We start from the raw sequence: 19,157 nt of genomic DNA, 5'->3' as shown, positions 1-19,157 counted from the left end.
ACACTTACTTACATAGTCCTATAAGATAGGATAAACATACTAAAATATGTGCACCTAAAGAAGATATACAGGAAAGAGGACCCAGGGTAAGTTGATCAATCCTCACTTAGAAAGAGAAATGGGATGGACATGGGAAGTAGGATAAAACAAGAAACAGGACAGAAGCCTACTGCAGAGGACCACTGAAAGATTCTACCTAGCAGCGTATCAAAGCAGATGCTGAGACTCATAACCAAACCTTCAGTAGAGAGCAGGGAATCATATGTTAAAAGGGGGAGTTAATATGACTGGGAGAGGACAGGAGCTCCACAAAGACCATATATGGATATAACCTAGAACCCCTGCTCGGTTGTAGCCCATGGTAGCTCAGTATCCAAGTGGGTTTCCTTAGTAAGGGGAACAGGAACTATTTCTGACATGAACTCAATAACTGGCTCCTTTACCTCCCCCCACCACCCTAGGGAGGAACAGCCTTGCTTGGCCACAGAGGAGGACACCGCAGCCAGTCCTGAAGATAACCTGATAAGCTAGGGTCATATGGAAGGGGAGGAGGACCTCCCCTAGCAGTAGACTTGGAAAAAGACAGGGAGGAGATGAGGGAGGAAGGGTGGGATTGGGAGGGAATGAGAGAGGGGGCTATGGCTGGGATACAAAGTAAATGGCCTGTGGTTAATATTAAAAAAATAAAAATTAATTAAAAAAAATAAAACATGAGTCTGAGCCAGGTGTGGTGGCCCACACCTATAAGCTCAGCACTCGGGAGGGTAAGGCAAGAAAACTGAGGGAGACTTAGGCGACCTAGTGAGTTCCAGACCAGAATGAGTCACACAGTAAGACCTTCCCTCACACGTAAACAGTTAAAATAAAAGGACTACAAACTTGACAAAGAGCACAGTTAACACTCGTGTGAACTGTTGAATTATGATGTGCACTGTTGCGTTGTATTGATACAATGCCATTATCATCTCAGAAAGAATTGGTCCTCTTTTTTAAAGGTCTCGCAACATCCTGAAGTCTGTTTATACAATCAACTCCATAGCAGGTGACAGTAAGTAAGGCATGGAGGCAGGCAAGAATCCTCAGTTCCATAGCATCTTCATTTTGACTAGCTTGGTTCCAAATATAAAGAGCTTTAATTCCTACAGCGTCTATGTGCATGTTTTCTCTTAAGAATTCGCTAAGTCTGGAGCAGTAGTTCTTAAATTTTGTAGAACGTGAAATCATCATATCTTGTTTTTATATTTAAAGAAATTTCAGTTTTAATTTTAATTCTATTCTGTTTTAATATCCTGAGGCACTGTTAGGCTGGAGATGAAATTGTTCCTGATTGTACTCTTCAGTGTCAGACATGGACAAATGGAGACAAAAAAAAAAGTAAATGACTGAAGTTCAATTTAATTAATACTCAGAAGATATAAAAAATAACTTCATACATGGTTCTTTTGACTACCACTAGTAACTGTTCTATTACGTAAAGTAAGACATTGCAACATTGAATAGAGACTACTGACCCTTCTGAGACCCACAGACAAAAGCTGGAGCCACTACATAAACCCAATTCTATCTCATTTTTTTTCTCCTGTTACAAATGGGTTCTTTTACCAGGTTTACTGCTTTCTCCTGTTTCTGTTTGATGGTTCTGGGGCTGGGGGGATATTGTGGAGACCTGAGGGGCCTGAGTGCTGATCTGCAACTCATCCCAGGGCTGGGATGATGGAGACAGGAGGATTTCTAGGGTGCGGTGACTAGCCTGTGCATCTGAAGCACTAAGCTCCAGGCTGTGAGTAGACTGCTACTACCCACACTAAGGGCAGGTCTTCCTAGCTTAATTGCCTTTACCAAAAGTATCCCTCAGGGATGTACCCAGAGATTCATTTCCATGGTGACACTAAATCCGGTCAAGTTGACAATCAAAAATAGCCATCACAATACTTTTCGTATGAAAATGTTGATGAGATCAGGGATACACGACACATACCGAAATATAGTAAAGGCAATATATACAGCAAGCCTATAGCCAGCATCAAGCTAATCGGAGAGAAACTTAAATCAGTTCCGCTGAAATCAGGGACAAGGCAAGGCTGCCCATTCTCTCCATATAAGACACTTTTGAAGCCTAAGGAGCCTTAGGCTCGAGACCTCCTCTTGTTTTCAAGTTGTTTTTGCTTTTTCAAGTTTAAGTTTCCTTAAACTTTTCTCCATGATGAGGACCGACAAGGTGATTTAGCAGCCAGGTAACCTGAGTCTAACATGCAGATCTTATGGTGGGAGAAAAGAACTGTCTCCTGAATGTTGCCCCTTGACCTCCACACGTGTTGCCTGTCACCTAGGCACCAACACTTACACATACAACATAAATCCATATAATTACAGTCAATCAATTTTTTTCTCCATAATGAAACCTTTAATTTCCAAGTTGGGAAAAGTTCCTCCCCAAAAAGAAAATTTTCTTTAAGAATAAAAAGTTGTTTTTAAAAGAGTTTATAGAGTGTAAGTAGCTCCTTTTTAGCCTGTCCTAAAATTGGGTCCATGTAGGCCCAAATGCTAAGGTTACTGCAATCCTTCCCTGGGCCTCCTGCCTGTGACAGAGAAAATAGCAACCTGAGTAGTGTAAGTTTATGGAGTGCACTTTGTTCCCAAGAATGTTCATCTTTTTACAAGACATTTAGCATCCCTGGATATCAGTTACCAAATGCCAAAACAAGCTCCCATCACCACCACCACCAAAACCTTATGAGAATCCAAAACATAAAAGCCAATACTGCTGCCCCCTTCCAAATCCCTTGCTGAGAAATGGAGCACTCTCAGTTGAGAAATCAGGTCAGTGTCAATTTTCACTTCGCTCCTGGAAGCTTGCTCCTGAAACATGTCGCTGTACGGTTGCCAGAAGCCACAAAGGCTGAGCACAACCACTTTTAACAGGGACAGCAAAAGAGTATATAGTACTTAAAACAGGGCATTGCCATGGCTTCTCAGAGAAACTGGGCTCCTTGGCTGTCCCGTAAACAGGGAGCTGAAATTCAGGCAAGTTTTCTGAGGACACTCATTAATTAGGCCACACTCAGTGTATAAAAAAACAATCCCTTAGAAGTCAGCTCATCCAAACACTGAGCTTCATAATGATACTGGTAGTTAACAGTTTGTCATTTATTGATTGACTATAAGCAATATAAGTTAAGTCTGATTTCTCTTTTCTACAGCCATGGAAGCAAGTACCTATAGTCCTCTACCCAGATCAGAAAACTGACACTTGGGGAAAAAGGTCATTTGGCCAGCATCTCACAGCTTAAGAAATGGGGGAGCTGGGATTCAAACAGAAGTTCACCAGGCTGGCAAATTCAAGTCCATGACCTCAAGTGCAGAATGTTGGCCAGGATCCCTGGCATTCTTTTTTTCATTTGGCTTCACTTTAAGTTTCAGAAAAGTTAAGTGAAATCCCTGAGATATGAACTAGTTTCCAAAGTGACCCTATAAAACCATCATTTTGTATTGTGTTGTGCTGGGCATGTTATTTTTTCATTATTGCTAGGACTCCACTCAGCAGGGCCACCTCATTACTGAAGAAAATGTCCCCTGTTATTTCAGGAGAGACAAATCAGATGGAAAAGCATAAAAACAAGCTCTGGAAAAGGTTTCCTTTGTTCCCTCATTTAGAGGATAGAGTAATCGCCCCTGCTCTGACTCCAGCCTCCTAAGTAGAATTTTTCTTATGTAGTTGCAGAAGAGTTTAGAAAGGGATGGAGGTGGTTTTTTTCAGAGTTGCCATCAAAAATTCATTATTGGGGTGCTTCCATAAAATAGTATATTGGGGTATTGAGCACACTTAACATTGGTCTGTTTCAGGTTTTCCCACATAGGTAACCAATAGTTTGCCTAGATTGGTCCTAACTGACTATGAGAAATAATTAATAGTGAACGAGGCATTCAATTTTATAATATTATGTTTTAGTAAAAACAACTTCAAAAGTAAGTACTTCACTAAATATATTGATATATTAAAAGCTGTCTCCCAGCTGCACGCTAAGAGAAATATTATGGCTGTGTTCCTTCTGCAGTTCATTCGGCATAAAGAATCCAAAGTGACTTTTTCATGTTTCAGACACAGAGTTTTCCTTTTGTTTGCAATAAAATTAAAACTTCCTTGTAGATCAGGAGGCGTACATGATTTTCTACTGCTTAATATCTAATGAGACCACATAATCTTGCTATCATATATATTATGAGGATGGTGATGATGATGTCATTGATGAAGATAACAATGTTTTGAAACAGTTCTCATGAAGGCCAGGCTATTCTTGAATTTGCTGTGTAGCTGATGATAACTTTGAACTTTGGATCTTCCTGCTTCTCAAGTAGAGATCACAAGAAGTGCCCATCACCCAGAGCTGGTGCTGCACATATGCAGTGCTGGGGGTCAACCCAAGGCTTTGCCTGGACAAGGCTTCCACAACTGAGCTACATCAGCACAGGCTTGATGCTCAATCAACACTTTCAGTATTTAAAATGATTTTGTCTATTATGTCATTTACTTACATGTTTCCTGTGAAGTGTATGTCAGAATGAAAGCTCCATGGCAACAGGAAAGCCTCTACCATAACTAGATTAGAACTCAGAATATAGTAGAATTCAAGTGCATCTACTGAATAAATGATAGATTGATTGAATGAATGAATGAATGAATGAATGGATGGATGAGTGAGTGAGTGAATGAATGAATTCTCTGCCTGGAGTTAAATGTTAGTCTCAGAATCATACCATATTACACAAATGTAGTTATTGAATGAGCTGGATCTAAATAATATGACATTAGGAAATAAATAAGAACTATAAATTTCTATTAGTCTTTGCTTTGCCTGTCAGAACGGGAATTTTACTAAGAAGTGGGAATACAAGCCATCAGGCAAAACCAGGAACTGCTTTATGGAGGATGTGCCTCAGAGCATGCCCTTTGTCTCTGGACTCAGTCTTTTCTTTCATGAGATTTGAAGTTCCTGCTTACTCAGGCAGGTCTCTGTAAGTGCTTACCAACATTTTCCAGATCACTAGCAAAACGGCTCCAAGCTTCTTTTTTCTACTCATATCCTTGTCCTGTCGCACGCAAAAAAATAATAGTAATAAGTTTCTCAACATTCTGTCTGGGTAGCATCCTCACTTCCAAGAGAAGGCCTTCACCCTCAGCTCTCCTCCTGTAGCAGTAAACTTGGTTTGCCCTGGGTCCTTGGGTTTCTAAAGCCTTTATTTGTCCCAATTGTCCTTTTATTGAATTCACAGACTACAAATGGAAAAAGGCTATTACCAGACCGAGATGTTTAAAAATGAAAACCGAACTAATACATGGAGTCCGACAACTGGGATAAGAAATATAATATTTATAAAACCGAGTAGGAGGTTGCAATCATTGCTCTAAAATAAAGCATTAAATATTAATTCGAAGCAAACCTGTCTGTGCTCTGGCAAGCCTCACTTTCATTAAAGTAGCATTGTGTGTTTCTCCGGAATTAACTTCCAAATAGGTAAATGTCTGCTGAGAAGTGAGCGCTCTGCTATCTGCAGGAGCGCTACCTGCAGCATGGTTTAGAGTCGCTCTGAACCTCTACAGCCTTCCAGACCTTCACTTTGAACTAATTAATTGCGATTCTTCGGGTTCCTCTCTAGTTTTTTGCCCTTGAGTATTGCTAGGAATGTTTAATTCACACACATGTTCATCTTCATTTGATTACTACAAATGGTGCTACATTATTTGATTAATTCACATGCTGCAAAATATTAAATCTTAGGGAACATGGGTACCAGTTAGAAGCTGGACTTACAGTTCTTTCCATGGCTTCATCATTTCAGAAATTTTCTGTCCTCATTTATTTACCTGTTTTGTGCCTATCACCTTCCATTTTTTATTGGCATTTTTAGTCTTGTGTTACTATTTCCTACCCAAAATGTACTCAAAAGGAAAAGAAACCTTACCTCACTACTTCTGCGTTTTCAGTGGGATGAGGTTATTAGTTACTATCTGGTGGATGAATAACATTCCTCTAAAGACCAAAAATAAATAACCTTATAATCCTTAGCCCTATTGATTTTCAAATGATGATTTCAAATAAGAAACACCAGTTGTCCTTGTATTGACAGCCTGTGCAGTCCCCAAGCAGTCTCTATTGGATTCCTATTAAATGAAAGGGATGAGCAATAACCAAAAATCCAAAAAGTGGGTCTGAGATGGAGGAGAGGGGAGCACTGCTCAGCTGGGTAAATGGGTACTTAACCTCTGACCTGTGACGACAGGCCTGCTTCAGTTCCATGAGGCCAAAAGCAAGCTGTTATGATTAAATAAAAAAGAAAAGAGAAACTGTTCAGAGCCTTCTGAGCATGTCCTGGGAATTAAAGCATATGGCAAGGATAAGGAAAAAAAGATTTTCCTTATGCTAATGACACCTGATGTCTGAAATAAATTAGATCCATTAGAGTTTATGCTCAATAAAAGAAAGACTTTAAGCACTCCAAAGTTAGTGACTCGAGACCAGTTTTTGCTCTGAAATTCAATCCGCCTACTTATTAATTCTTAGTAAGGCTCCAGAGCAAACAGGGGGCACAAAAATCATAGTTCTATACTGAACCAGAATTTTAAAGGACTATAGGTTTCTTTTCCTTTTTCCTTTAATGAAACCATTTTTTACATGTTTTCTATTTTGTCTTCCTTCATTAATTTGATTTTGTTCCCTTTTCTGTTTCATTGTTTTGTTTTTTGTTTTTTCTTTTCAAGGATTCATTTATCCCATTTCAACTGAACACAGAACCCAGAATGAATATGGATTTTCTTGTAAGTTTGATGTTTGGGTTTTATGTTGGGAAATAATCCTTTAACATCATTGCCCCTGTTCAAGTTTGCCTTTCCTTGGCTCACAGATGTGCACACAGGAAATAGGAGCCTAATGTATTCTAACATGAAAAAACAAATTAGATTTCCAATGCTGAAAAGAAAAAAGGGTCATTTCAAGTCGCTGCCAGCTTTAAAAGCTATCAGTCTACCATTGAAAGCATGAGTCCCCGTCACTGAGAAAACATATCATGAAATTGGCTGGTGTACATCAAGGGCAGGGTTCAAATACTCTGAAGGAAAGGTTGCGAAAATGCAAATCTGCTGTGAATCATGAATGTGTAACATAAAACATTAAGGATTAGATATACTATTCTGATCCGGGTTACAAATTCTTCTACAGGGTCTCCAATAAAACCCCACAGCAAATTAGAGTCAGCATTTTGAAAGCAGTGTTCACATAATGAAGAGCATTGGGATGTTTGAGAAATGCTGTCAATATGGATTTGATTGATGGAAAAGTTAAACTACAGGGAAGGGTGGTATTTGTTAAAGAGGGCATTTTCCAACAGTAGATTCATGTAAACTGCCAGTGTAATTCAAGACTGGCACACAAGAGTGTGGGTAATTGCTGGCAACCCCTGGCAGATAAAATGCCGAGTTATTCCACATGTAAACCATGTAGCTCTGTGTCTTAGGACAGAGGAAAGGCTTCTCAAATTTTAGAACACAAAGCCTATAGATTTGAAAATTCCCACCCCTCTGCCTCCCCAAATTTTATAAGTTGTTCTAGACTATCTTAAGCATCAATTTAACTACCTCTTTTACAGTGAGGAGACTGCAACTCTGTTTGCTGAATATTTCTGATGGGTCTAAAAACAAAGATGTAACCGTCAAACTGAGGCAACAAAACTTTCATTTTATCTATGTTGTTTTAATAATCAGGTTCTGTCACCTTCTCCAGTCCAATCCAAGCATGTTTCATGTCACCAAAGCAACAGGCAACATTTATAAGAATATATATATATATTAGAAAATATATATTAGAAATAATATATTATATATATATTAGAATATATATATTAGAAATAACCCCTATGATGGCACCTTGTGCAAGCCAAATGCTTACCCGACTCCTGATCATTGACCAAGACCTTTCTCTCATACAGTACATCGGGGACCTATAGCTTATTCCAGTAATGAGAAGTAATGGGAAGCTCTAACAAGGGCCCACAAGAAGTTCAGGATTCTGGGAGATAATAATGTGTCTACATTAAAAGCTGGACATTGCATTGCTTCTGCCCTGAATCTGTGCTCCTGAAAGCACACCTTTCTGATCCAACAGGCTTCCTCCTTACATTTGTTTTCCTGGATTTGCATAGTTCCCATCCATTCTCACACTAATTTAAGAGGAAGAGAGTAGAGTGTGCAGAAAGTAATTTTATGATTTGGAATGGTACTTAAGGAAACATCTTGGTTGAATCCACATATAGATTAAAATCATACCAGATGTTTCTGAGAGTGTTTATGGGTTTGTTTGAGTTTTTTGTTGTTGTTGTTGTTGTTGTTCGTTTGTTTGCTTTTGAACTATCAGTCAATTAAAAAACCCTTCCAAACTTTTTCACCTGCAAAAAAAAAAAAAAATAGTAATAAAGTTTTTATTTCCAATGGTTTGGGATGTTTTGGTCTCCAGTTTCTTTAAATGCCTAGCAATAAATCGTCCGTTATGCTGCCCAATTATAAGATAGATTAGTGGGTGGATTGATGCACAGTGAGAAAGAAAAAGAAATTGGTGATAATTTTCCACTGAAAAGCCACAGTCATTTTATATAGCTTTTGAAATAGACTTGAAATTAACCCATAAAAAAATGGCAATAAATGTCTGAAAAAATTACCACAATACGGATGTGTTCTAGGGGAAGTTTCTAGAAGCAGTTGGCCTGATGTTGCATTCTCTCTTTCCAGCTGCTCCTGACTCAGATGATGTTGCTCTGTATGTAGGGATTGTGATAGCTGTGACTGTTTGTCTTGCAATCACTGTTGTGGTGGCCCTGTTTGTGTATCGGAAGAACCACCGTGACTTTGAGTCTGACATCATTGACTCCTCAGCACTCAATGGAGGCTTTCAGCCTGTGAACATCAAGACTGCCAGACAAGGTCAGTAGGCTTTCCACCCTTTGAGTTATACATGGGAGTGAGCAGTACACCCCATAGCTTCAGATTCAATGGCATTTGTGTCATTCAATTGAGTCAGAACAAAAGCTGAGTGAAGGCAGAGGTTTTGGCTGGCTTTGTTCGTCATAGGAATAAAATCGTTCTATATAATAAGTCAGAGTAGATGAGATGCACAGATCATTTCTGGTTTGTTTTTCTGACAGGTACTTCTGCCCTGCTTTTTAACTTCTATTTGAAAGAATGAGTACACTGGTTCATTGATTTTTCTGCTCCCTTTTCCCTTTCTTATAATGCTTTTAATGCGGTGATGTACAGATGAATCCAAATTTAGCATATGCAAGCAAAACCATTACCAAATTGTCACTCAGGAGCTCTTATTGTTCTTTCTAATCTGTTGAAATGGCCAAATATCCTAAGTATCATGATTAGACCTCAAGGCAAAATGCAGAAGGAGCAAGGTTATGGCCCATGTCACAGTGTATACTGACACTATCTTGTGCTATTTTCCAGAGCCTTTGATCTCTCCATCTGCACTATTAGCCAAGCAGCTTTGCCCTGGCTTAAAGGTGTGGAGTGGATTCTTGCTAATCTAGCTTGGTCTGAATGGAGAATTCCTTTCTCTTTCTGACTCAGATCTCCTGGCAGTGCCCCCAGACCTCACCTCAGCTGCAGCCATGTACAGAGGACCAGTCTACGCTCTGCATGATGTCTCAGACAAAATCCCAATGACCAATTCTCCAATTCTGGACCCACTACCAAACTTGAAAATCAAAGTGTATAATACCTCAGGTGCTGTCACTCCCCAGGATGACCTCTCTGAGTTCACATCCAAGCTGTCGCCACAGATGACCCAATCCTTGCTAGAGAATGAGGCCCTTAACCTGAAGAATCAGAGTCTTGCGAGACAGACTGACCCATCCTGCACAGCCTTTGGCACCTTCAACTCCCTTGGAGGTCACCTCATCATCCCTAACTCAGGTAATTAGTAAAAGTTTAAATGACAAAGATGCAGCTTGAAAATATATTGGAGTCTCTAAAATCTTACCTCTTCTTACTGAACTTGAAATGTTAGATATTGTCTACCTCAAATTTCCATTCAGTAGCTCTCAAACATTAAAATCTACAAACCATTTACCATCATCCAACCAACTCTGAATTCAGTTCCTCTGGAAAGAACCTTCTGCTGATGTGTAATTCAGAACTGGCACTAACCATCTTGAAGGCACAATAGACCCAGGAACCTTCATGGTAGTCCCTGTACTTCAAAACAAACGAATTAGAAAATGCAATCAGTTGGTCCAGTGCGATGTTTTCAAGGAAGCCATATTTCAGAAAATTATTTCTTAAATGATCGGAAATTTAACAATAGATACAAAAACCTTCATTTATTAATTATTCAGTGTATCATTCAACAAGAGAATATCTTTTAGGTTTTTCTTCTAGTCAATGATATATTGATCTACAACCTCAGCATCATCCAGTGTCCATTTGTAGTTTTACTTATGTTTAAGTTTGTTATATAGTTTATGTCTAAAGAATAAAAAGCACAACAGTCTTTCAGGAGAACTTAAGTCAGTGGCTTCCAGTGTACTCATTTCTAGTAGTGCTGATGGACTTGCAACTGTAGGTCATTAGACAGCTAGTAACTATTTTCAGAGCACAGCCTAACGTTTCTGGAAAAGACTGTGAATATTATTCAATAAAATAACAAAAATAGTTTCATCAGCCTATTGTGTTAATGTCATATAAATTAAGTATTATACCCACAACCACATATATATATATATATATATATATATATATATATATATATATATATAATTCCCACCAAGGCTTTGGAACCAGGCCCTGCAGGTGATCCTGACACCAGCTCAAATTGCTTCAACCTTGTCAGAAGCCCAGTTCTCACACAGTTCATACCAATAATCCTTCTCACAGGCACCATCAGTAATAGTGAAGGGTTGCAGCTAAGTGAGATGTTGTTGCTCATTTTCTAAAGTTTTACGTAATACATTCTTCCCATCTCTAACCCTGCTGTGCAATAACACTGAGACTCACCAGATATTTCAGGAAAAAGCAAAACAACTTTTCTGATACGGCTGAGGTTAGCATTTCCCTGACTTTGAATTTCATGGGGAACTTTTTTTTTATCAAAAACAATGCATCATTGCAGCTGTTTAAAATTTTAATAGCAGTTTTTGGTTTCCCCTCAATTTACAAGAAAAACAACAGTGGGACCATCTGTCTATTCCTTAAATAAAACACGAACTTTCAAAATGACATCACTCTCTTAAGTAATTCCATAAAAGTTCAGAGGGAGCTATGGTGAAAAGCAATGCCATCAAGAAGGGAGGGCAACTATAGGCCTTTACATGTCCTTTGGGAAAACTTAAAGACTAGTGCTACATGGGCACAAAATCTCATTCCCTTTTTGCTAACTGCAAAGGCATTCTAGAAGTTTCTGTTTGGTTCATAAGTCTTATACCGTACTTCTCTCTTTTACTATTCAGGAGTAAGCTTGCTGATTCCCGCTGGGGCCATTCCCCAAGGGAGAGTCTATGAAATGTATGTGACCGTGCACAGGAAAGAAAATATGAGGTAAGTATGTTTTTTTTTCTGATATATTTTTTATTAATCTCTGACTTGGAGGAGAACTGCAAAGTAGAAATCACAGACCCAATATATTTTTGTCTTGAGTGACATACATTTGACTCTAGACCTATAAAAAACAAAAAAGTCAAAGTTTACTCCTCCTTTAGTTTGGAGCTTCAGATGGCTCATACCTTGAATGTGGATGGACTGTTAGAGATCTTCTCTATGAGTAGACACGTGGTTCTTTAGCAGAAAAATATGGCCAAAAACATGATTCATAGATTGTCTAAAGAGATAGGCTGGTTTCCAGTGACTCAGGTCAAGAATCTCATTATTGGGGAGTTAAAGGTCACAAAAGTGGATATCCTTTAATGTCCCTCCCACCTCAGCCTAGCACAGCCCCCAGTATGCCCCTCCCACCTCAGCCTAGCACAGCCCCCAGTATGCCCCTCCCACCTCAGCCTAGAACAACCCATGTTGATTCTTTCCTTTGTAATTCTCCTCCAGCATTGGACTCATCAACCTTCTTCCTATGCTTAGCTTTTATAATTAGACCTTTCAAAATGAGCCTAGTGTTGATTAAAACCAGACTGTATCCAAAGGTTCTATCTTGAATTTGAATGTATCATATTCATCAATACAAAGCTATTTTAAATAAAAAATACTAAGAACAGGTTAGATGTCCTAAATTCGATTTTAAGTTTAGCTTCTGACATAGCAGAGATGGTCTTTCTTGATTAGTTCCCACATAATGTGTTCTCTCTCTCTCTCTCTCTTTCTCTCTCTCTCTCTATCTGTGTGTATCTGTGTGTGTGTGTGTGTGTGTGTGTGTGTATAGAAGCCTGGATGATTAATTCTTTTCAAAATCACATTGAGATCTTAAAGCAAACGATGTTTTGAAAATGGAGGTGCTCACTGAATATGTAGCATCACTGGCCTCAGGGAAAAGCACCCTTGGGCCTGGCTCTGAGCAGAGTGGTGACAAATGCAGGCCAGGAGACTATCCTCATGTGTGTCATCCCTCACTCTCATCCTCATCCCCAGGAAGCCAGCTCTTTTGAGTTCAGTACTTGAGTAGCTGAAAAGCTCTTTTGTTGTGCACCCAGGTGGAGACATAGGTATTTATAACAGTGTGACCCAGAACATTTTTTTTTCCTCTGGTAGTATCCTTTCCACTACACAAACAATAGCCAGACTAAGAAGTAAAAAAAAAAAAAAAAAAGGCAATGAGTCCTTGAGCATTATTCCATGCCTTAAATTCAAGCCACAGGAAAAAATAAATCATTAAAAGATTTGCATTTACCTATATCAAAAATGTTTTTCATCACTAATGCAGAGCAACATTCATAGGCCTTTAGGGCTCCCTATTTGGGAGCAAGAAAAGTCATTAACAAACTCCAAGATTGATTTATTTCATTTTATTTTCTCTTGTCCTAAACCAAGGCAAGCATTCAACCAACACTGATGGCCTTTGATGCTCTGGGCAGTGCCTTTGAAAGAAGTGAGAAGTGCTTGTACATTTTTGCCACAATGACGTGCACTGTTCATATCCTCCTTTAGTCACCCAATTACCATGATCGCCAACTAAGGCCTACGCCATATTAGCTCACTGCCATGCCACATCTTGGTATGTCCTTCCGCACTCTCAACTAGTTTTCCCTTCCATCTTTGGGGGTATCTGATTCAGAGCAGTGATTATCCATTTTGGTTGGGGGGAAGAAAATAGAATATTGAGAAGGTCAAACACCTCTTCCTTAAGGTTCCAGAAGTCTTTAACTTTAAATAAAAGACACTAAAAGATACTTGGGGGAGGATTACTCTATTGAATTTGGTTTTCATCAAGAAAGTTATATGTATGGAAAAAGCTCAAGATCTTTTTTTTAATTTTTTATACAATATATTTTGAAAATACTGTTTTACCTCCCCAACTCCTCCCTCACATTCATATAGCACATTTATATTTTCACAGTTGTTATATACATTTGTCTTAAAAAAAAAAAAAAAAAACTGAGCACTGGGGGCCCTGAACCAAGGACAATGCATGGAGAGGACCTCAAACCCCTGCTCAGATGTAGCCCATGGCAGCTCAGTCTCCAAGTGGGTTCCCTAGTAACGGGAACAAGGATTGTTTCTGACATGAACTCAGTGGCTGGCTCTTTGATCACCTCCCCCTGAGGGGTGCAGCCTTATGAGGCCACAGAGGAAGACATGCAGCCAGTCCTGATGAGACCTGATAGGCTAGGGTCAACTAGAAGGAGAGGAGGACCTCCCCTATCAGAAAGCTCAAGATCTTAAGAGGAAAAAAAGTGCAGGAAGTGGGAAGGGAAAGGGCTCAGCATGTAAGGTGTTTGCCACAAAAGCATGAAGTCCTGATTTTGATACCCAGCACCTACATAGAGGCACAGCAGCACACACCCATAATCAGCACTAAGAAGCTAGAGACAAGAGAATCCCAGGGGCTTGCCAGCAAACCAGTATAAACAGCCTGAGTAGCTCTAGTTTCAGCTAGAGATTCTGTCTCAGAAAATATAAGATGTAGAGCAGTTGAGGAAGATATCTAAAGTTCACTTTTAGCCTCCGCATATGAATACATACGACCCCCAAAAGAAAATACATGCCAGAGACTATGAATCAGGGATAAAACACAAGATGACCCCTCAAATAAATGAGGAGACTACACACCACTAATTTTCTGCTATAACACACTGTGTGTTTTCCCTGCAGAATCACGGTGGAAGTGTATTTCAGAATGAGCGTCAATGTGAACTATTGCTGACATTCATTCTGCAGACTCTTATGTGTGCTTCTGTCTTAGAGAAACTGTATATTATGATGAATATCAGTTTAAAGGTGCTGGAACTTAAACCTCGGGGAATCAAGTCTCAACAACAGGTCTTACGCAATGACTGAGCAGGGCTAAGCACAACCCAAGTTCATGTGAGCCCAGAGCTCTTTTGCTTTCCAAGGGGCATCCTTCCCATGTACACCGCTCCAAAACCCCCTCCTCCACCTTCTCATCACCATACATTTGCCTATACTTGCCAATGCTCAGTGAAGACCTTCATGATCTTCAAGCAGTTCAGATGAAAGTTGTCTGAGAAGTTGGGGCAAGGAGATGAGGAGATATGTGACAGCTGAAGGCATTTGTGGTGGAACCGGGAACACTCTTTTTCTCCATTTCTTTTTTTCTTTCTGTCTGATTCCTTTCATTGCATCCAGAACTGGCTGTTTCCAGCTGGATGGCACCCAGCTGGTCATCTGCTGATGGGAGTTGTCTGAAGGGAGGCGTGAACTTAATTACATGTGGCACAGTGAATGTGACAAACGGGCCCCATCATTACTGAATGTTCTCTATGCACAGCACAGGCTGGCAGATGCTTGGCCTAAATGAGCCAGAGACAGAACAAACCATGTCTGACCAAAGAAGGTGAAGAGTTGGGAGGCTGACTTTGCAGGGATTTCTTCCTCCCCTACTTTGCACAGCTCTGGAAAAACCACAAAACCTCAGTTTTCCCCACGAATACAATTTCTATGGCTCATGTAGGAATGTGGTCCTTTCTGTCTTGTTTCTATAATGATTTATTTTTTAAATCTCATTGAGACCAAAAGGTCATTCTTTATCAGGTCTTGTGGGCAAAGTAGTTTGAGATCTGAAAGTTAAATTCTCTTTTATTTTTTTCCCCTGTATCCTGTACTGCCTCATAATTTCTTCAATCAGTCAGCCAAAAGGACTAATCAGTTCGGAAATTCCAGGTGTGAAAATGAACAGGACTCTCTATGTAGACTGTGGAGAGCCACAGGAAGTTTATGGACAGCTTAATGACACAGGACTAACACTTTTTTAAAGAGTGAAGTGCTGGCTGCTGGTGTGACCTGCTGGAAGAGGGAGCAGTAGGTCTTCCTGAAGGTTCTCGGTTGGGTTGGGCTGTAGACAGGTGAGAGAGGAGTGTGGCAGGCCTCAAGACAGGGAAGTAAAAAGTGAAAATTACTATAGAGCAAAAAAGTTTTGTTTTGTTTTCTTTATTAACTAGCCAGAAATGTTGGGGGGAGAGGGGGTGTAGAATATGTTGAAGACAGAATGGTGGGAGGTATTGGGGGTGGGGGTGATGGGAAAATTCCCATTTATTTTTAATGAAACTAAACGTGAAAGGATAAGGTGGGCACATGGTTCATATCTGACTCAGGGGTAATATATGCTAGCTCTTCACTGAGAATATTTTGAACTAAAGGGTAACTAAGTATAAGGTATCCTTGTAAGCCATGATGTAAGAGAATCTTCTTCTTTTTTTTTTTCCTTTTGTTTTTATTGGGACAGGGTTTCCCTGTGTAGCCTTGGACTGTGTCCTGGACTGGCTTTTTTGACCAGGCTGGCTTCAAACTCACAGAGTTCTACTTGCCTTTGCCTCCCTGAGTGCTAGGATTACAGGAGTGTACCAACCCACCTGTCTGGTATAAGAGGATCCTAAAAATCAAAATTAAAGAGGTGGTTGACAGTGGTGATACTAAAATTGAAATGTAAATAATAAGGAAGAACCGTTTTTGAAACTACTAAGTTTGTCAACTATAGTATGTTGGTAGTCTTTAGCATTCTTCTTTTGGTAAAATCTATGTAACTAGTCTGAAGTATGAATTCGTGATGAGGTAATGAAAAGACCATATATATCCATGTATACCCTAAAATGTGTAGTGATGTATGGATAAAGTCAGGTGGGCAGTAGGAATATAAGTTAGTAGCATAATGAGTTTCCTGGGATAGATAATAAATTGACTATTCCATTGCTTCCAGGGAGAAAGGTAGCCAGCTGCATGATACATGTCTGAAACTTTAGTGCTCACAACACTGAGACAAGAAATTCACGAGTTCAAGGCCAGCACAAGCTATAGCAAAAATCTGTCTCAATAAAGAAGGAAGGAAGAAGAAAAAAAAAGAAAAAGGAAAAAAGAAAAAAAAAGGCTTCACTAAGCTTTCAGATCCGCAGGAACAATATAGCTAGAAGTAGTCCATTTCTTTTCTCTCTGCTTCCTCATAAAGAACACATTTTGAGTCACTAAGATCCTGAGATAAAAGTGGCAATGAGTTTAAAGACTGTTTGTATTAATGATTCCCAAGGGAAGCAGACTGTAGTGGTACAAAGTTTACACTCAGTAAAATAATTCCACAAGGATTCAGCCCAGAGCACAGTGCATAGTTGTTCTTACTTAATCTAGGGACAGACTCTGTCTGTCTGGGAAAATGGCAACATGCCCTTCAGAATGGCTTTCGTTTATTTATTTTTTTTCCTCAATTGAGCTTTTGACAGGAAGCAAGTTGGATATTCCCTGTCAGGAACACCAGAGTGCAAACATTTCAAATTGCCCGTTATGTGGGAAGGCGTGTGCTTTAAAAGACACCTGAGCCTGGCATGTGATTGTCACCCTGAGGGACCTGACAGAAAGGCTTGCATTCACAGAAGGCACAGAGGCAGATGAAGGCAGATTCTTTTCAAACCGTCCCTAAGCTCATGGTCAGCAAGCCTATGTAGACCAGTGGGAAAGAAGTGAAACGATTTGCTTGTGAGATCTGGTGGTGCTGATCATTGGCCCTGCATCCTCTGGAAGTGTGTTCATGTCTCTGGCTTCCTCCTCTGGAAAGGGGTCACGTGATCACCTTACCTTGCAGGTGTGCATGGGCAGCTAAAGCTGCTGCTCGCAGGAGCATTTTCCCATGATGCTCTTCTGCATGGTCTTCTCTCTGATAATAGCCACCAGCAGCTGAAAGCAAATCTCTCCAACAAAAAACCAGCTTCTCCTCCTCATGAACTTTGTCCTAGGAACACTGGGACCTGAGGAGTTATTAACCTGATTTTAATCTTGTTAGGTTTTTCTTTGTGTGCTTGTTTTTGGAACACTTCAAAATTTTTTATCTCAGACTTTACTGATCTTCTACTTAACTGCTGTTCCTGTAGCTAACTTTTGTTTCTGTGCTCACTTCCCTGTCATCTGCAATTAATATGTAGAGACTGTTTGCTTGTGTAACTCAGATAGCTCGTTGGACATACAAAACCATAGGTGAGGCTTACATTTAGTTTCTACTATTTGGCTCGGTATGCTTTGAAAACCCTTCCTTTATGTAAGTAACGGCTGTGTGAATTTAGACACTTCTGGCCCTTGGTTTAATATAGTTAATGTTTACCTAAGTCTCTCCTTTCATACGTGATGGAAGCTGCTTCCTTCATTGTAGAAACGTACAAGAGTGTTACTTCTTTGTTTTTCACCCCATTATGGATTCCACTCCATCTTCTTCACTTCCCTATTCATTACAGTTTTGCACCTCACTGAGTTAATAAATTCTTTTGACACTCACTTGACATTCATTCCCCCTCCTCCCACCACCGTTCATTTGGTCTCCCTCTTCCAAGAGCAGTGTCCATCACTACTGCATGCCACGGGTGTGCTCAGACAGTGTCCAGCTGACAATGTTCCAACCCAGCAGGAGGATTCCTCTCCCATATGTTCATGGGCAGTGAGAGGAAGCCCCTCCTTCCCTTCTCCAAGCACAGGCTGCTGACACCAGCCTGAGAGACAGACCTCCACTCTCTGCTGGGGCCACTTGAGATGGGTCCCTTTGAGGTCCCTCCTTGTACAGTCGACTGTTTACCTCTCAGGGTACACTTGCAAGTTAAAGGTAGGTACAAGCCCCAGGAACACAACCATTAAAAGCTTATTTCTCTCCTGGTAGGAAAAGTGGTATTAGGCCACAATAAAGTCACTGCCAAAGGCAGATAATGGAATATTAATCATGACAAAATGAAAGCAAAGCTTCACATATGTTATACAGGGGTCAGGGAGTTTAGACAAAAGAAGACAAAATGTGTTAAGAGAAAATAAAAACCAAAGTGGTAGAAAGGATAGTATTGAAGTCTCAAGCTATTGCCAGAAACCTTATGATTCCAAATATAAGTACATCCTCCAGGTGCCTGGGAAATTGTAGACTTAATAAAGGAAACATGTTATGCGGGATATTAAAGGACTGGAAGTAATCAAAGCTTGTTTGAGGCTTCCTCGTGGGAGAATGAAAGGACAGTCCAGAAGTTGGTGTGCTCCTGGGAAGGAGGGAAGGAGGGAGGGTCAGGATTCTTAAGGACAATGAAGATCAAACTGTAAGCTTTGGGGACAGTGTTAACTGGCAACTGTGAAGGCTTTAATGTCTGCCCTCACTTATGAGCTATCATGTGAGCTGTCACTGTTGTGTCAGTACTGATAGAAGGCACAAGTTTTTAGGTCAGAAAGCTCATCAGTCACAATGATGGCCTGTTCTAGATCATCATTGATTTTGTATTAGTCTCCTGAGCTGAAGTTCAGGAGTATTTCAGAGGGGATCAGGTGATAGCTACACAGTTTTAATACAGGACCACAAAACACGAAGAAGCTCTTTTTTTAGATAAGACGTAGTCCTACATATCATTCCCTTCAGAGGTAGACATCTTTATCTTCCAGGGAAACTGCAGACAAGCATCATAATAAATCTGTAAAAAATTATCTCCTAACAATGTTAAAAACAATAATAGCTGCCATCATTCATTCATCTCTGTTCATTTAT

At 40.0% G+C, this 19,157-nt stretch overlaps 1 protein-coding gene across 4 annotated transcripts in view; it reads left to right on the top strand.

The window, feature by feature from the left end:
* Unc5c (unc-5 netrin receptor C) overlaps positions 1-19,157 on the top strand; it is a 355,465-nt gene that overhangs the window by 299,154 nt on the left and 37,154 nt on the right. For 2 of the 4 annotated variants that reach the window (XM_060392628.1, XM_060392625.1), the window contains 4 exons: positions 6,758-6,814; positions 8,777-8,968; positions 9,620-9,964; positions 11,497-11,584. In XM_060392628.1, the coding sequence (XP_060248611.1) occupies positions 6,758-6,814; positions 8,777-8,968; positions 9,620-9,964; positions 11,497-11,584 (682 nt within the window). The remainder of the gene's footprint in view (positions 1-6,757; positions 6,815-8,776; positions 8,969-9,619; positions 9,965-11,496; positions 11,585-19,157) is intronic. The other 2 variants (XM_060392629.1, XM_060392626.1) reach the window with 1 other exon arrangement.

This window comes from Meriones unguiculatus, chromosome 10 (genome assembly GCF_030254825.1).
Source record: "Meriones unguiculatus strain TT.TT164.6M chromosome 10, Bangor_MerUng_6.1, whole genome shotgun sequence".
NCBI lineage: Eukaryota > Metazoa > Chordata > Mammalia > Rodentia > Muridae > Meriones > Meriones unguiculatus.
This window is presented reverse-complemented; position numbering and strand designations above follow the sequence as displayed.